At 39.4% G+C, this 16,712-nt stretch overlaps 1 protein-coding gene across 1 annotated transcript in view; it reads right to left on the bottom strand.

The window, feature by feature from the left end:
- Positions 1 to 1,277: 1,277 nt before the first annotated feature.
- The window catches only part of LOC101857015 (long-chain fatty acid transport protein 4), a 32,956-nt gene continuing 17,521 nt past the window's right edge, over positions 1,278 to 16,712 (bottom strand). The window contains exons 3-11 of the mRNA XM_013080732.2: positions 16,099 to 16,144; positions 14,809 to 14,961; positions 12,094 to 12,163; positions 10,323 to 10,524; positions 8,856 to 9,048; positions 7,893 to 8,174; positions 6,652 to 6,816; positions 5,686 to 5,832; positions 1,278 to 5,072 (exon numbers count right to left, since the gene is read on the bottom strand). Of these exons, the coding sequence (XP_012936186.1) occupies positions 4,915 to 5,072; positions 5,686 to 5,832; positions 6,652 to 6,816; positions 7,893 to 8,174; positions 8,856 to 9,048; positions 10,323 to 10,524; positions 12,094 to 12,163; positions 14,809 to 14,961; positions 16,099 to 16,144 (1,416 nt within the window). The 3' untranslated portion in view covers positions 1,278 to 4,914. The remainder of the gene's footprint in view (positions 5,073 to 5,685; positions 5,833 to 6,651; positions 6,817 to 7,892; positions 8,175 to 8,855; positions 9,049 to 10,322; positions 10,525 to 12,093; positions 12,164 to 14,808; positions 14,962 to 16,098; positions 16,145 to 16,712) is intronic.

Here is a 16,712-nt window from a genome sequence, read left to right as displayed (position 1 = left end):
AAACAACAGCATCTAAAGGTTCACTTCTTTCCCACCGAGACCGCATTTACGACCTGGCCCCAGTGCACTCTGATTTGATCAAGTGTTTGATCAGTTCTGTCCTTGCGCTTGTTTGGCCGAACGGCGTAACAAAACCCACTGCACTTTATCAAGAGATGGAGTTTCTTTCAGAGTGCTGTAGCATTATTATATTATAGGCTAATGCAACGACCCCTCTTTCGTCACTGATTTGACCTCGTCTATGTTACATGAGTGCTGTCCCTTTTTTGCTGTCATCATCAATGCCTTTCTCACACTATATTAGGGTCTAAACCACGAACGAACACTTTGAAACAAAACTTTCCACCTTTTCCCTATCCCGAGCTAGCCTCTTGATATTATTCCATGTCTTCCCACTTTCCTGTACATCATTTTCTGTGACTATTCTCCTGGTTCTAAGTGGTCTTCCCCTGGATATCTTACCCTGTAGATTCCAATTCTGCACTTTCTTTGTTATTCAGCTTTCTGGCTTCCTTAGAGTACGTCCAATCCATCAACTCCGCCTCCTTCATCTCCGACTGTGGGTGGTTGGCGGGTGCTCTGGTGTGTTTTTTTTTCTTTCTTTCCTATCAAACATCTATCCTTTTTTTCTCTCTTCCTTCTTTTTGTTTTCGTTACTCTTTCGTAACACCTCTAATCTTCGGCATTTATATGACATTATTGTGTTGCAAGTGCCGTAAAACACTTACTAAGCATCTCCGACTGACCCTTTTTGCGCTTGTGGCTGAATCTCGAAATGTACTCACTACTTACTACACGTCAGTGCAATAAAAGTCTTTGTGGAGTTAACACCACAAAATCAGCCTGCTCTGTGGTGTAACTAAATTTCTCTGTTGAAGAGTGTCATCACACTTAACGAATTCATTTCTAACCCAGTGGCTTAGGCATCAGAACAATATTATGCAAATGGCAGTGTGTCTATTTTTTGTATTTTTATTAACCGACTGTGAACATATCCTATGTATTTTGGTTAACTTATGCATCGCATTGTGTGCATTACACAACTTTTTTGGTTCACTCATAATGATGTGTGTGTGTGTGTGTGTGTGTGTGTGTGTGTGTGTGTGTGTGTGTGTGTGTGTGTGTGTGTGTGTGTGTGTGTGTGTGTGTGCATTAATGTATATTGCATGAGAAAAAAGATAGTAGTAAGAAAGGTTTTTGAAAAATGGGTATTCCAATGTTAAGCGCATTGAGCTACTTTTTTTGGAAATGCGCTATATAAATGTTATATATTATTATTATTTATTATTATTTAACACCCTAGATGTCAATGGTATTTATAGTATACAAGTATATATTTCGACATATGTCACATTTATAAGAAATTGTCATTATCAGCACAACTGATACAAGCAATAAAGATTCTTATGGTACTGTCTCTTTCTTTCCTTTGAATAGAAATTCCCTAATCAAATTGATCACAGAACGAAAAGAAAGGTTTTGCATAGAAGCTATAGACATACATATATATATTATAAATAATGAATTACCTTTTAGCTTAAAACAAATTGTTACATCAATATCAAAGATACCTTTTTCTACACTGCTTCACACAAACTGTTAAAGTCAGTATAAGTGATACCCTTTTCTACTCTGCTTGCACAAATTGTTAACGTCAGCAAAAGAAGTACCCTTTTCTCCACTTCCAATCTTCCCTCCCATTCATTTTCCATCTCCATTACCCATGTATGGTACAAAACTGGAAACTAAATCTTTAATCACATTCCAGCAAACATTGCTTTTTCCTCTCCACCATTCACAGACAATATGGTACATTCTGGTAGACAGATCATGATACTCAATAAAATAACTTCCTCACTCAGGACTTGAACGCATTTCATTATAATGCAATGAACAAGAGCCTAACACAGGTTCTGAGCTGAGATACCTATTGGAAATATCCACATCTTTTCTTAATGGCTCTCTCTAATTGGCTGTATGTTCTTCGAACTAATCTACTCAACATTACGAACTTGGTAAAATCATCACGAATCACATCTCAAACTGAAACATTTTTTCACAAAAGTGGCACAATTTTTGACATCATGGTTCACAGAGTATTTGGTTGGTATGATACAAAAATCTATTTCCAATTTTGGATCACGTTGTGTTTTTAATCAAACAAAGGCACGAAGGCAGCAACAACCCATCCAGTCATAAAATCATCCAGAAGTTACGAGAGTGTGCATATGTGAGAGAGTATGAACATGGGAATGTGTATTTGTGTGCTTGAGTGTGTGTGTGTGTGTGTGTGTATGTGTGAATGTGATAGTGAGTGCATGAATTTTTGCATATATGTAACATGAGAGTGAATGTCTGCACAAGTGTGCGTTTGTGGCAAAGCTGTCTGTCAGTTCATGTCTCTGGAGTGTTGGAATGCCTGTGCTCGTGCCTTCAGGTGAGCCGACAAATTGCCAAAGAATCAAAATTTTTAAAAGTAGTCATTTTTACTCATTCAATTTTGCATCTTACATTAAGGGGACAGACAAGAATGTATTTACAAATAAGAAAATAATCAGTTGCTTTATTCAAGAAAAAAAATACAATGAAACAAAATAATGTACCCATATTACAAATAAATCTATCGTTATTCTACTCTACTGAAGTAGAGGTAATATTACTCTTATAGCAATTTTTTTAGCACTTCTTCAACATGTTCAACTCTTTTCTATTTAATCTCTTTTCATATCATTACTGACAGTGAGAAGAATAATGCTGAAGTCCTGCTGTTGAGGAAAGTGAGCTTGGTACTAGCATAATACTGTCAGTGGATAAACGAGAGAACACTTGTCAAACTCGGTCGCTTGGAAGGTCAAACTCAAATTAATCTAAACCCTCCACGTGTCGGCGGCTCATTAAATCGGCGGTAAGTTTCATTCTGTGGTGTCATGGCCAATTTGATTGACTGTAAATTTTTGTTCTCTGGTATTACAGCATATTTAATTTGCTGTAATTTGAGTCTCTATTTCATTTAGTTTATTCTGGGGTGTTTTTTTTTATATCACTAAACATTTCAATTCCTTAACAAATGAGCTCTATTTCCTATTCACATTCTACATTCTGAAAATAAATAGGTTTATGCCCTTTACTTGCTTGGTTTTCCTGTTTAAAAACATTTTCCAACATGACATAGTGAAATAATATAATTTCCCCTGACACCAAAGGCTATTTATTAGCGATGCTAGGAGGGTGAATGTCGATACATCAAGTACACACCCATGAACTAGAGCATCAATGATCTTGGCTTGAGTCACTAAAGACTGCAAAACAAAAACATCGAACATGCTGCTATGTGCGAATATCCGTGTCCACAACTTCTCTAGAAAGGTATAAAAGGAAAACAAAGTAGCCAGTCCTTTGTAAAAGTGTTGTAGTGTTTAAATATCCGTCACTGACAGGTGGAAACAACAGAGGAACAGAACGGAAGTAAGAACCGAACAGTTTCACCCTCGAACCAGCCATAGACCAGATCTGACTAACATATCAGGGAGTATTTGAAATGTACCTCTGTTGGGGGAGGGGGGGTGTGAAAGAAAGACGGACAAGAAAATAAACACATTATGGAGAGTACGGAAGCAGTAGGCTAGAACGTACGTGTGGCATCCTCAAACCACCCATTTCTTGACTAAGTATTTAAAGTAAACGTCTATTCTTCCATTTTCTCATGATCACAACATGAAAGAAAAAACAAACCAAAAAAAAACTTCTTTAACAATTACCGTGAATAAGATTAGGATATTTGCTGCGGTAAATGAACAAAGCCACGTCAAACATCTCTAAATAACGATAGAGTTATTGCACAGCACTGGACCATCAACTGCACTGAAGGGACAACAGAGCCTAGAGGAGTACGAAGAAAGACAAGAAATCAGATTATCTTTCAAGGGAAATTCCACACAGGTATACTACACAGAAACATGACAAAACCTGGAACAGGTACACAGTCTTAGTGTATTAGTTATACTAGTCTTAGCAAGAGTTATATAACACTTACAAAATAATAATAAAGTCATCATATAAGAGCCGAAGATTAAAGTTGTTACAAGAGAGTTTTTAAAAAACCCAAAAAAGAGAAAAAGAAAGAGATAAGGACGATAGACGTTTAATAGGAAAGAGGGAGCAAACCACACCTGAGCACCCGCCAACCGCAAATGGTACTCAGTGTGCCACTCTGATGTGTTATGAAAACTCTATTCCAAGTTGCAGATTGTAATGCTTTTCTTTATTCAAATTGAACTTTTTTTAGAATGACTCTCAGAGCTGATAAATTCAGACTGTAAAAGAACAGGAAAAAAACAATTGTGTGCATGCTTGTGTGTGTGAGTGTATGTTGTGAAACACTAAACCAAAATGTCAGGATCTGGGCAATAAAGATTATCTTATCTTATCTTAATTGAACACTTCAGTTCAAAGACTATCAGCCTTGGTTACACTGTAAGTGTAAGACAGAAACATTATTTCTAAAAGAGGGAAAAAAGACAGACAAGAAAAAAAAAGGATGGACACAAATAAATAAATAAAGGACAATGAATTACATTCAACCCCAGGGTGGAGTTTGGTTTAAAATGGCCCCCATGAATGAAAAATTCATAAGACCTTCAAATTGATAACATTTTCTACTGCAAAAATGTACACAGTACAACAGGTCTTTCTATTTCTTTCCATTGCAATGTCATGGAAAAAAATTAACTGCTCTGTGTAAGACTCCACCGTACCCCATTTCGAAAAAAAGACATATGACAGAGTCCAACAAAAAGCAGTAGAAATAGAAATGATGAAACCCCCCCCCCCAAAAAAGACACGTATGAGTTCAAGTTCAAGAATGGAGGTAACGTAAGGCGCGGAGCAGCATTCTACTGTCGGGGTCCTGGCTTGCTAGAGGCGGATCCGACCCTCCAAAATGTCGGAGTATGCCTCCTTGGTCAGCGGCTCGTACTGCCGGGACTTGGGACTCAGGAAGTACATCCTGTCCTGAATGGCCGTGATGTTGAAGCCCTCGTCTCTCAGAACTGTCTTTTTCAGCTTGAATGTACCTGTGGAGAAGCCCCAGGTTTGTTTTTACAGTATAACATGCATAGCTTGAATTCATGGGGACTGGCCTCGGTAGTTCGAGGGATCCGTAGTTCGAGGAATATCTTACTATGTATCAGAATATCAGAACAAAAAATATTCTTAAGATTTCTTCTGATGGCCCCACTGCTATTTCTCTGCTCCCATAGATGACACATCATATTAAGCACAACACATATACAAATTTCAAAGCTGTAGCACCATTTCTATTGAAATCTGAGAAAGGATTTTGTAAGGTATATGAAGAAACCAACTCCCATCTATTGGCAAAAGCTTATATGTAATAATAATAAAAACAGTGTGCACAGTTTTCCCCAGAATTGACAATAAAATCAGTGCTTGTCAACCTGTTCATAGCCAGAGCCCACCTCTTGCTGTAAGAGGCTAATATTTTTGTATTGTTCCTACATATGGATACCCCCCCCACACCCCCCCCCCCCACCCTCTCAACCTCCCAATTAAAATTACACAATTCTCACTAGTGGGCCATATCGCCTAGGTTGGCAAGCACTGCTGTTGTAAATCTTTCACTCTTTTACTCCCCCATTGACACAATTTAGACCTGCTACCCCCTACCTGTTCTGTCCACCTCTTTGAGGAAGCGTAGGAAAAGCGGCCGAGCGTACGCCGGGAGGGAGCGGGAGAGAGCTTGTCCTAGCTGAGCTACGTCAATAGAGTCGTTCTCGTCCACGATGGCCGCCATTCCTGCACGACCTTCACTTCCTGTGAACAACCGAAAATGGTGGATGTTTTACTTTGTGCCCCCATTGACATAATTTTTGTCATTTAATTTATAATAATAATAATAAATAGCATTTATATAGTGTAAATCTCTGCTCGACAGCAAGCTTTATGTACTTTACACATTACATTATTACCCCAGCAGACCAAAGAACACTCTGAAACATTCTCAGCTTCCCAGTGAGCATACTGTGCAAGCAGCTGATTAAGCGCTCAAATACTAAACACACTGACAAGATCCTTCACAGTCTACAGCTGGGTACCCATTCCCACCTGGGTGAAGTGAGGAAAATTCCTGTATAAGGTGGCTTTCCCAAGAACACAATGCCGGACCCCTCACAGGATTTGAACCCACAACCTTACGGTTGCCAGTCTGAGAGCTTAACCATAAAGCCACCGACGCCACATTCATCAGTAGGAGGACTGCTTCAACCATGCTTGAAATTTGAAATAGCCAACTCAAGAAGAAAGTGTTTTTGAGAATGTTATTTTAAGGCACTTGCAACACTATTAGTTCACATAGGTGCCGGAGGTTAGAGACGTTCCAAGAGAAAAACACAGTAAAGAAGGAGAGATAAGGACGAAAGACGTCATTTAAAAAAATTTGTTTTTGTTGTTTTGTTGCGAGTTTGAATATATGTATGTATTAACGTGTGAGTGCAGGTGCATGTATGTGAGCGTGTGTGTGTGTGAGTGTGTGTGTGTGTGTGCGTGCGTGTGTATGTGTGTGTGTGTGTTTGTGTGTGTGTGTGTTTGTGTGTGTGCGTACATGAGTGTGTGCATCCACATGTATGAACGTACCCGGCACCTCCACACCGTAGACCACGGCATCGTTCAGCTGTATAGCGTTACTGATGACAGCTTCCACCTCATTGGTGCTCACGTTCTCCCCTCGCCAACGGAACGTGTCGCCCGTCCGGTCACGGAAGTACATGTAACCAAGGTCATCCATCACCAAAATATCCCCTGAAAATACACAAAATAATCAACATTATTAGATATATCGACTGCTCAGTGTTAAACTCTGCCATACGTCACTTTTCAAAATGGTGCATGGTGGAGTCTTACACTAGGCACTCAATATGTTTATTAACCCTATCCGTACATCGGGTTTTACTATCGTATCGATACGACGTAGGGAACTCTGTGCCCCCACTTTCCAAAGAGGAACTTTACTAGTTAAGCCGATCCGTACGCTTTGCATAGCAGTCTGTCAAAATGAATTTTTGAGAAATACTGAAAGTTTCAAAGAGATCTTCGCACTAGAAGTATTCTAAAATGTGAAGTGTGAAGAATACAACCCCTGGGGTCCAAAATGACCCCAGGAGTATGGATAAGGTTAAAAAAGAAAAAAAAATTTAATCAGGTCTTAGGGTAGAGTCGATAAAAAATAAAAGATAATCCATTGATGAGGAGAAAAGTTTCCGTCTTAGACAGATGAACATCCTGAATAGCGCCATTTTAATATAGAAACAAGACAAGAGGGTAAGTGGAAGGTGGTCATTTGTTTCGGTGGTTGTCTAGGATAGGTGGTCATTAGAGAAGCTTCGAGAGTATTATGAGGCTGTACTTTTCCTGTATTTATAACCGTGTGGAGAAGTATAATGTTCGATAAACGGTGCGACATAAGTGCTGTATCACATTATCTACTACACTCAAAAATTAAAACCAAAAACCAATCAAACACCCACTATTGTTATCTTTTTTTTAGTAAAAGCTTTACAGCACTTGCAACACAATAAGGTCATATAAGTGCTGAAGATTAGAGGTGTTACAAGAGAGTAACAAACACAAAAAAGAAGGAGGAGAGATTGGTAAGATAGATATTTGATAGGAAAGAAGGAGCAAACTACACCAGAGTACCTGCCAACCACCCACACCATTGTTATCTCTCCTCCTCTTTCCTTGCATTTTTTACTCTCTTAGAAAGACCTCTAACCTTCCGCATTTATAAGACTTAATTGTGTTGCAGGCTTCGTAAAACTCTTTTTAGACCAACAGTAAAGGGACCGTCTTATCAAACACAGAACGAACAAACTTACCAGTGGAGAAAGCTTTGTCTCCCTTCTTGAATACGTCACTGATAACTTTCTTTTGCGTGGCGCTGCCGTCCACATAGCCATCAAAGTCGCGGGTTGGATTCCCCTTGATGATCTTGCCCACCATCTCGCCCGGCTCGCCAGGCTCCGCCTTCACACAAATGCCATTACTGTCGCGGACGATCTCGTTGGTCGCTGGGTCCACCTTGACAAGGGTGATTGGGTACAGACTCGGAGCGATTCTCGTTGTGAACCCCACAGCTCCTACTTTGTTCTCAAAGTTTACTGATAATGTTTAAAAAAGAAAAAAGAAGAATTTTAAAAAATTGTAAAAATTCCCATTTGTCTATGTACTACTCATTTTGTCTATCACAGAGATTAGGTAAAAACAAATAAAAATAGGACAAAGAGGATATTCCTGCAAATGGTGTGGGATCAGTATATGAAGAGCTGAGACGTTTACAGACACTTTGACAGGAACATAATATGTTCGCCTGAAAATTATGGAAACTTTCATCAGAAAACTGAGCATGTAACACAAATGCGACTGTCAGATGTAAAAAGGCAATTCGTTCAGGAGTGCACTTGAAGAACTACTAAATTCAATACATTACTTTAAAAACTTTTAAAACAATCAACCACTTAAAAAGGGAAATCTTGCACACACGTACACAAACACACATGCACACACACACATGCACACACACACATGCACACACACACATGCACACACACACATGCACACACACACATGCACACACACACTCTTGTCTCCATAGAGAACAGTACATTCTTCCCCAAAAATCAACAGAGGGTTTTTGATTTTCAAAAAAAACATGTAAGAGGCAGAGGCTAAAAAATCACACACACACACACACAAAAATTAAAAACAACCCAGCAAAATGCTGACAATTTCAGACACAAATGGTAATAATAAACACCTAGACAAAGAACATCAGTATTCACCTATACTGCAGTTGCCCTCCGTGGCTCCGTAGAACTCTCCAATCAAGGGAACCCCGAAACGGTCCTGGAAACTTTTCCAAATCTGTGGCTTGATCCCGTTGCCGTAGAGAACCCGTACGGAATGTTGCTTCTCCTCCGGTCGGAACGGCTGAGCCAGGAGGTAACGACAGATCTCACCGATGTATTGGCCGGCCTGTCGGGGGATGAAGAGTGTTATAGATTTTAAGAAAAGAAGTCTTATGTCAGTCAAAGAGTCAAACAGCATATTGCAGCTTTCCTCTTTGACTATATATTGAAGAAAATACCAAGAAACAGAAAGAAAGACAGTGGGGGAGAGTGGGGGAGAGGAGAGAGGAAGAGAGAGTGACAGAGAGAGAGCGAGAGAGGGAGAGAAAGAGAAAGAGAGAGAGAGAGAGAAAGAGAGAGAGAGAGAGAGAGACAGATAGACAGATCTACAAGCTTTACGGCAAAGTGTAGGAAAGTACACCAAGACACAGAGTACCCACGCAGCTTGTGCTGCGATTGGCAGCCACAGCCAAGAGACAGTGATGCAGCAGAAGTCGCATGTACTGCTCAAAGAGTTAACATGAAAATAAAATGTTTCAGCTAGACAGACACGAAAAGTGATTCACTTACAGGGCATTTGTACTTGACGCAGTCCATGAACAAATGTTAAAATTAAAAACAGCAATGTTTAATTAGACTAAATGACAGACAACACCCCCCCCCCAATTTACTTAGAGTGTATTTGTACTCAACACAGTCCATGAATAACCATTGACATTAATAACAATAATGTTTATTTAAGCTAGATGATAGTAAAACCAATAATGTTTAATTAAGCTAAATGATAGTAAAAACAATAATGTCTAATTAACCGTAAGCTAGATTAAAGTAAAAACAATAATGTTTAATTATGCTAGATGACAGAAAAAAAAGAAAAGCAATTCACTTACAGTGCATTTGTACATGACACAGTCCATAAACAACCGTTAACATTAAAAACAAGAATGTTTGATTAGACTAGATGATAGACCAACCCCCCCCCTCCCCATTCAATTACTGTACATTCGTACTTCATGCAGTCCTTAACCAATCATTTGCATTAAAAATATTAATATCTAATTAAACTAGACAGACAAAAAAAGCAAAACAATTCACTCACAGTGCATTTGCACTTGACGCAGTCCTTGAACAATCATTAACAATATAAATGATATATCTAATTAAGCAAAATAGAAAAAAAAAAAAGCAGCCCAACAATCCACTCACAGTGCAGCAGCAATCGACGCAGTCCTTGAACAATCGTTACAAAAAACCCCGAAAATATTTAACTAAGCTAGAGAAACTAAAACCGATTCACTCACATTACATTTGTTCTTGAAGTAGTCCTTGAACAAACTTTAACATTTAACATAATAAAGCTAGATAGACCCCCCGCCCTCTTAATTTTAAAAAATCGCTTACAGTGCATTTGTACTTGACGCAGTCCGTCCAGAACTGACTGGCGGAGAACTTGGGCCGGATGGCCAGAGTTGTGCCCCCTAGGATGGCCTGGCTGACCCCAAGGATCCCGCCCGCCGTGTGGTACAGAGGCAGAGCAATGTACAGGACGTCCTTGTTCGACAGGCTGAAGAACAGCTTGATGCCCCAACCCATCAGGCAAAACCTGTCAGCGATAATAATAACAATAAGAAGAAGAAGAACAAATATATATATAAAGATAATGACAATGATAACAATGATAAAAAACGATGAAAAAAAATAAATAAATACTAGTATCTCGGGTAATAATAATAATAAATAATAATAACGATAACAACAATAATAATGATAGTGATAACAATGACAAAATGATTATTATAAAAGTTTGTCATTCAAGAAATGATGATGACCGTTAACATCCGAGGAAGAAAAGTTATAGACTGTGCAAGCAACCGGTACCTAACATGGTAAAAAAAGTAAGCAATGGAAATAATAGCATGCCGTTTGTAAATGAAAAACAAACTCCTTAGCTCATCTTAAATAGCAGTGCCTTTCCCTTTCGTCCCTTTCATAAAATAATGAGACAGTATAAGCCACTTCATCCATACTATTTTGGGGACATATTTGACAAAGTTGTTGAAGTCAACCAAATCTTATACATGAAAAGGGATGTCCCCCCCCCCCCCCCCCAACAGTCAAATCCAGAGAACCATCACCATCAAGTGCCTTGTCAATAAACTTAGTTTGAATTTTACAGCACTTGCAACACAATAAGGTCATATAAGCGCCAGAAATTAGAGGTGTTACTAGAGAGAAACAAACACATAAAAAATGAGAGAAAAGGACGATAGATGTTTGACAGATTAGAAGGAGCAGACCCCACACACTAGAGAACCAGCCAACCACCCACAACCAGTTCTGGAGAACACAAGCGACTCGCCAGCACATGTCTGCACAGCGGTGAAGAGGTAAAAGAGTTGAACAGACTTTTGGGGCTCTGAACTGCCGGGGTTTTGATGGAGAGCTAAACAGAGTGTCCCATGCTCACCTGAGACATTTAGTTTTAGTAAGAGTTTTATTTTACAGCATTTGCAACACAATTAAGTCACATAGGTGCCAAAGATTAGAAAATGGTATAGGTTTAAGTCACTTTAACGCCCCTATCAACAATGTTTGGTTATTTAAGAGGCGGGACCTCCGAGCTTGAAGTTCTTCTCTGAAAGGACTGAACCAAGTGAGAAATTCATGTAAAGTGTCTTTCCCAAGGACACACGGTTGGACCAAATTAAGGCTCGAACCCCTGAACCTGCAATCTCACGATTACGCCACACCGAAGATTAGAGTTAGTTTAGTTTTTTAGTAAGGTTTTACTGCGCTCGCAACTACATAAGGTCATATGAGCGCGAAAGGGTGGATGTCAACAGAGAAGTCCAAACGGGGAATCAGGCTTCCTTTGCTCACCTCTCTAGCCTCAACAGCACAAAGTCTGCTTCGACTACTAAGGCACCCAAAAAATAGCAGTTCACAAGAGAGTGACAAACATACAGAAGAAGTAGAGGAAAAAATGACGACAGTAAGGAAGAGGAAAGAAAAAGCAGCAGTTTCCCCCCATGTTGTTTAGGCACCGTATGAAGATTAAACGTATTACAGAGAGTAACAAACACAAAAATAAATAAGACAGATTAGCACGACAGACGTTTGACAGGACAGAAGAAGCAGACCACACCAGAGCACCTGCCAGTCATCCGCTCACCTGAGATGTGACACAACGGCGGCTTTCGGCATCCCTGTCGTGCCGGACGTGTAAACGTAGAACAGAGCGTCTGTGGGGACACAACAAGACAGGGAAATGTCAGATTTAGTAAGCATTTTACTGCACATGCAACAGAATCAGGTCATATAAGAGCCGATGTTTAGTTTCAGTAAGAGTTAGTTTAGTTTTAGTAGAGGTTTTATAAAACTCGCAACTGCATAAGGTCATATGAGCGCCAGACGAAAAGAGATGTCACAAGAGAGTAACAAACATAAAAAAGAAGAAGGGGAGATAAGGACGATAGATGTTTGATAGGAAAAAAGGAGCAAACCACACCAGAGCACCCGCCAACCACCCACTCAGTAAAAGTTTTACAATAATCGCAGCACAACCAGGTCAAAAAAGTGTTAAAGGTTAGAGGAGTAACAAGAGAGTAACAAACACACACAAAAATAAAAAGAATGATCAAAGATAAGGATGATAAATGTTTTAGTGCTTAAGTTCAGAGGTGTTACAAGACAGTAATAAACTCACACAAAAAAGAAAGATAAGAGATAAGGACGATAAATGTTTTAGTGCTGAAGTTCAGAGGTGTTACAAGACAGTAATAAACACACAAAAATATGAGAAAGTAGTACACTTGCTAGTAATGCCATCCAACCAACTGAAGGGAGAGATGAGAGCAAAGGTATGCAACACACACACACACAAACACACACACACACACACATGCACACATGAACATAAGCGCACACACACACATATACACATAAGCAGACATGCACATGTACACACAAACACACACATACACACACAAGAACACACGCACACATACACACACAAGAATACACACACAGATACACACTCACAAAAGCATACATACATACATACACACACACATACACACACACACACACACACAAATACATGCACGCACATGAGCATACACACACAAACACACACGCACAAGAAAACACACACAAGAACACACAAATACACATACACAAATATGTATATATATTATATTTCAATTAACTTACTTCATATGACATTATTTTTTCTGTTTATCACATCAAACCTGGTAATGAAGGCAGAAAGCGAAAGCCGCACCACCAGTTACCACATTAAAACCGCTATAATGTGTATAAATTATCTTGCCACTGAATTTGTTATATGGAAATCTTTCCAGACTGGAGTAAGCAGGACGGACTGAGGCAGGTGAATTTGAACCTTGTTTGAGAGTAAAAAAAGTACACTTCACACTAGAAGCTGTAACACGAGAATCTATTTATTCAAAGTCTCAGGTTGGACTTTGTCTCGTCGAAAGGTAGCAAGGGTCAAAATACCTCAGGGTCTTGGAATTGAAACCAGCCAGCGACAGAATAAAATGTTTCTTCTCTGAATTTTCTTTTCCTTGATCTTATCTACTGTTCTCTATCCCTATTCTGTTATCTGCATTTCCCTTCACCCTGTCACCCCTTCTACTGGCTTGGTTTTTTGGGGGGGTTTTTTAAAAGAAAAATCTTTGAAAATCCATGTCTTAAGAAAAACAATATAAATTCATTATGAACATGATGTGTCAACGCTACGAAGGAGAAATGCAGACACAGAATGAGCTAATAGTGAATTTGATTTGAGTCCATTATCTGACGACATTCTTCAGTAGTAAAAAAAGAGTGTGTGTGTGAGTGTGTGTGTGCGTGTTTGAGTGTGTGTGTGTGTGTGTGTGTGTATGTGCATGTGTGTGTGTGTGCGTGTGCATGTGTGCGTGAGTGTGCAAGAGGAGGGGTAGGGGGGCTGCTTCTAGAGCCCGTCCCAGAAACAATATGTGAGGCATCGTGATGAAACCAGGCGCTCGTCAAAACAATGAAATCGAAGAAATTTGCTATTATCCGCAGTCTGGCAATTTTTATCGAATTTTTACTTTCGGCGCAACACTTTTCATGCCCATTAAAAACAAATTTCAGACTTGATTTTACTGGAAAAACATCGATCAAACGCATAAAAGATGGAAACTTTTAGTTTCCACGAGCTCTCAAGCTAAGGAAATAACAAAACTTTGACAGCCATTTTCTCGCTAATTTTACCTCTGAAACAAAGACGACCCCACCTCCTTCAATCGCAAATATCCCAATTTGTATCCAAGATAAATGGGTATTGTTTTCATTGAAAGCAAGGCAAATGGACATGCTTCAAGATGATACCAATAACTCCATATGCCAAAAAATAGCCGAGCGTCTGATTCCACAGTGTCGTGGCACATATGTGAGGCAGCGTGGTGGAATCAGGTTCTCGTCAAACTAATCAAAATGAAGAAACTTGCATTTTCCCCCTTTTTGTGAATTTTTATTGAATTTTTTTTTGGGGGCGCAACACCTTTCATGCCCTAGAACTCATTTCCGTGTGGATTTTTCTGAAAAACGTTTATTAAAGGCACAGAAAATGTAAATTTTCAGTTACCACGGACTCTTAAGCTAAGGAAATAACTAACCTTTGGCGGCCATTTTCTCACTAATTTTACCTCTGAAAACAGGTGACTCCCACCTCCTTCTTTCGCAAATATCTCAACTTGCATTCAAGATAAAAGGATATTTCTTTCATCCACATAAAGACAAGTGAACAAGCTTGAAGATGATACAAATAACTCTACATGCCCAAAAATTGACGAGAGCCTCATTCCACCATGCTGCCTCACATATTGTCTTTTCGTTCTACCTTTTGGTTCCCGAACAACCAGAGGTGGAGGGAAGGAGGAGCTTTTCTCCAGTTCTTTGTCGAAACTGCTGTAGGCAAAACTGTTAACATCGGAGGTTCCGAGGCAGTAGTATGTGACATCGCTGGGCAGGCTGGGGTGTACGTCTTTCAGGGCTGGAAACAACACAATTCACATGACTCAGCACTTGGTTACTTAATTTCTTTATTTTAATTTCAGTAAGCTTTTTAAGGCACTTGCAAAACAGATAGGTCATACAAGTGCAGAAGATTATCAGGGGTTCCAAGAAAGTTTTTGTTTGTTTTAGTAAGGTTTCACTGCGCTCGCAACTGCACACTGTCATATGAGCGCCAAGGGGTGGATGTCAACAGAGAAGTTCAAACGGAGAATCAGGCTTGCTCTGCTCACCCCTCTAGCCTAAACAGCACAAAGTCTGCTTCGACTATCAAGGCAACCCCGAAATAGCAGTTCACAAGAGAGTGATAAACATACAAAAGAAGTAGAGGAAAAATTACGATAGTAAGGATGGGGAAAGAAAAAATAGCAGCTCCCCCTACGTTGTTCCGGCACAGTATGAGCATGACATTGATAAATCAACCGATTTACAATTCTACTGTGCATAAGAACACGTTAATACTTTGGGAATGGTCTAAAGACACTTCAGTCAGTAGCACTGCCCGGGGAAGGGGGGGGGGGGTTTACAAGAAAGTAACAAACATAAAAGAGGAGGACGAGGAGAGATAAGGATGGTAGGTGTTTGATGTGAAAGAAGGAGCAAACTACACAGGAGCAATAAAGAACTGCAATTTAGAAACTAAAGAAAGAGAGGTACACAAACAGAGAGGAAAAGGAGATAGTAAAGAAGAGGAACCTACCAAAGGAGCCCTCCAACCACCCAATTGGACGATTTTTTCTGATCTTTCTACTTTCTTTGATTGGCTGAATTGCAGAAAATTGAATTACATTCACTTAACAACAGTAAACTGAGGTTCAGACAAAAACAAGTCATCAAACAGAAAGAAAAAAAGTAGAATGTACTTGGGGCACTCTCTAACCAGTTGGTCAATTCTTTTTTTTAAATCTTTAAATGTTTTTGCTTCTTTCAGTAAAGGGAAAGTACATAAGTACAATATAGAAGGTCATTTAGGGATTTTGAAAAGCAACAAAAACAACAAACTGCATTTTAAGACTTAATCTTTGAATAAAAAGTCAAATACAAATAAACAAAAAACAAAGTTATTTTGAAAGCATTCACAAACAATGTGAATTCATCCAAATCGTGGCCCACATACCTTGAGCAAGGTTTCCAGCAAATACCACCGCCTTTGCTTTGGAAATCTGAAAAAAAAATGTTATGTAGGGTAATGGTTTGGTATGGTAATGCGATAAGGTGCTGTAGTATGATGAGGCGACGTAAGGTTTGGTAAGGTAATGGTTTGGGTGTAAAGTGCCTCACTATCAAGGCTAAGAGGCTTTGTCTTCAAATCAAAATATCCACTTCCAACAAGACCAACTCATGGATGCGGGGAACCTTGAAAAGTTCCTAACCAATCCAAGCACAAGAATGCCTCCATGGATATTGGAACCACGGCCATCTGCATCGTAGCTCAGTGCTCAACCAACTAAGGTAGTGGTTCAAGCCATTCTCGTGAAAGGGGAAATTTAACCACATAATTCAAATCAGAATAGTTTTACTAAGAGTTTTTCAACACTTGCAGCACAATTACATTGTACAGTACAAGGGCTGAAGATAAGAGGTGTTACAAGAGAGTAACAAATACAAAAAAGGAGGAAAGATAAAGACCTTAGATGTTTGATAGGGAAGAAGGAGTAAACAACACCAAAACACCCACCAGATGGACTTTGAGGTGGATCCTGAGAAGAAAGAATGGAAGTTGTGGAGGGC

This window comes from Aplysia californica, unplaced genomic scaffold, assembly GCF_000002075.1.
Source record: "Aplysia californica isolate F4 #8 unplaced genomic scaffold, AplCal3.0 scaffold00097, whole genome shotgun sequence".
Taxonomy (NCBI): domain Eukaryota; kingdom Metazoa; phylum Mollusca; class Gastropoda; order Aplysiida; family Aplysiidae; genus Aplysia; species Aplysia californica.
The sequence above is the reverse complement of the archived record's forward strand: the minus strand, read 5'-3'. Positions and strand labels throughout refer to the sequence as shown.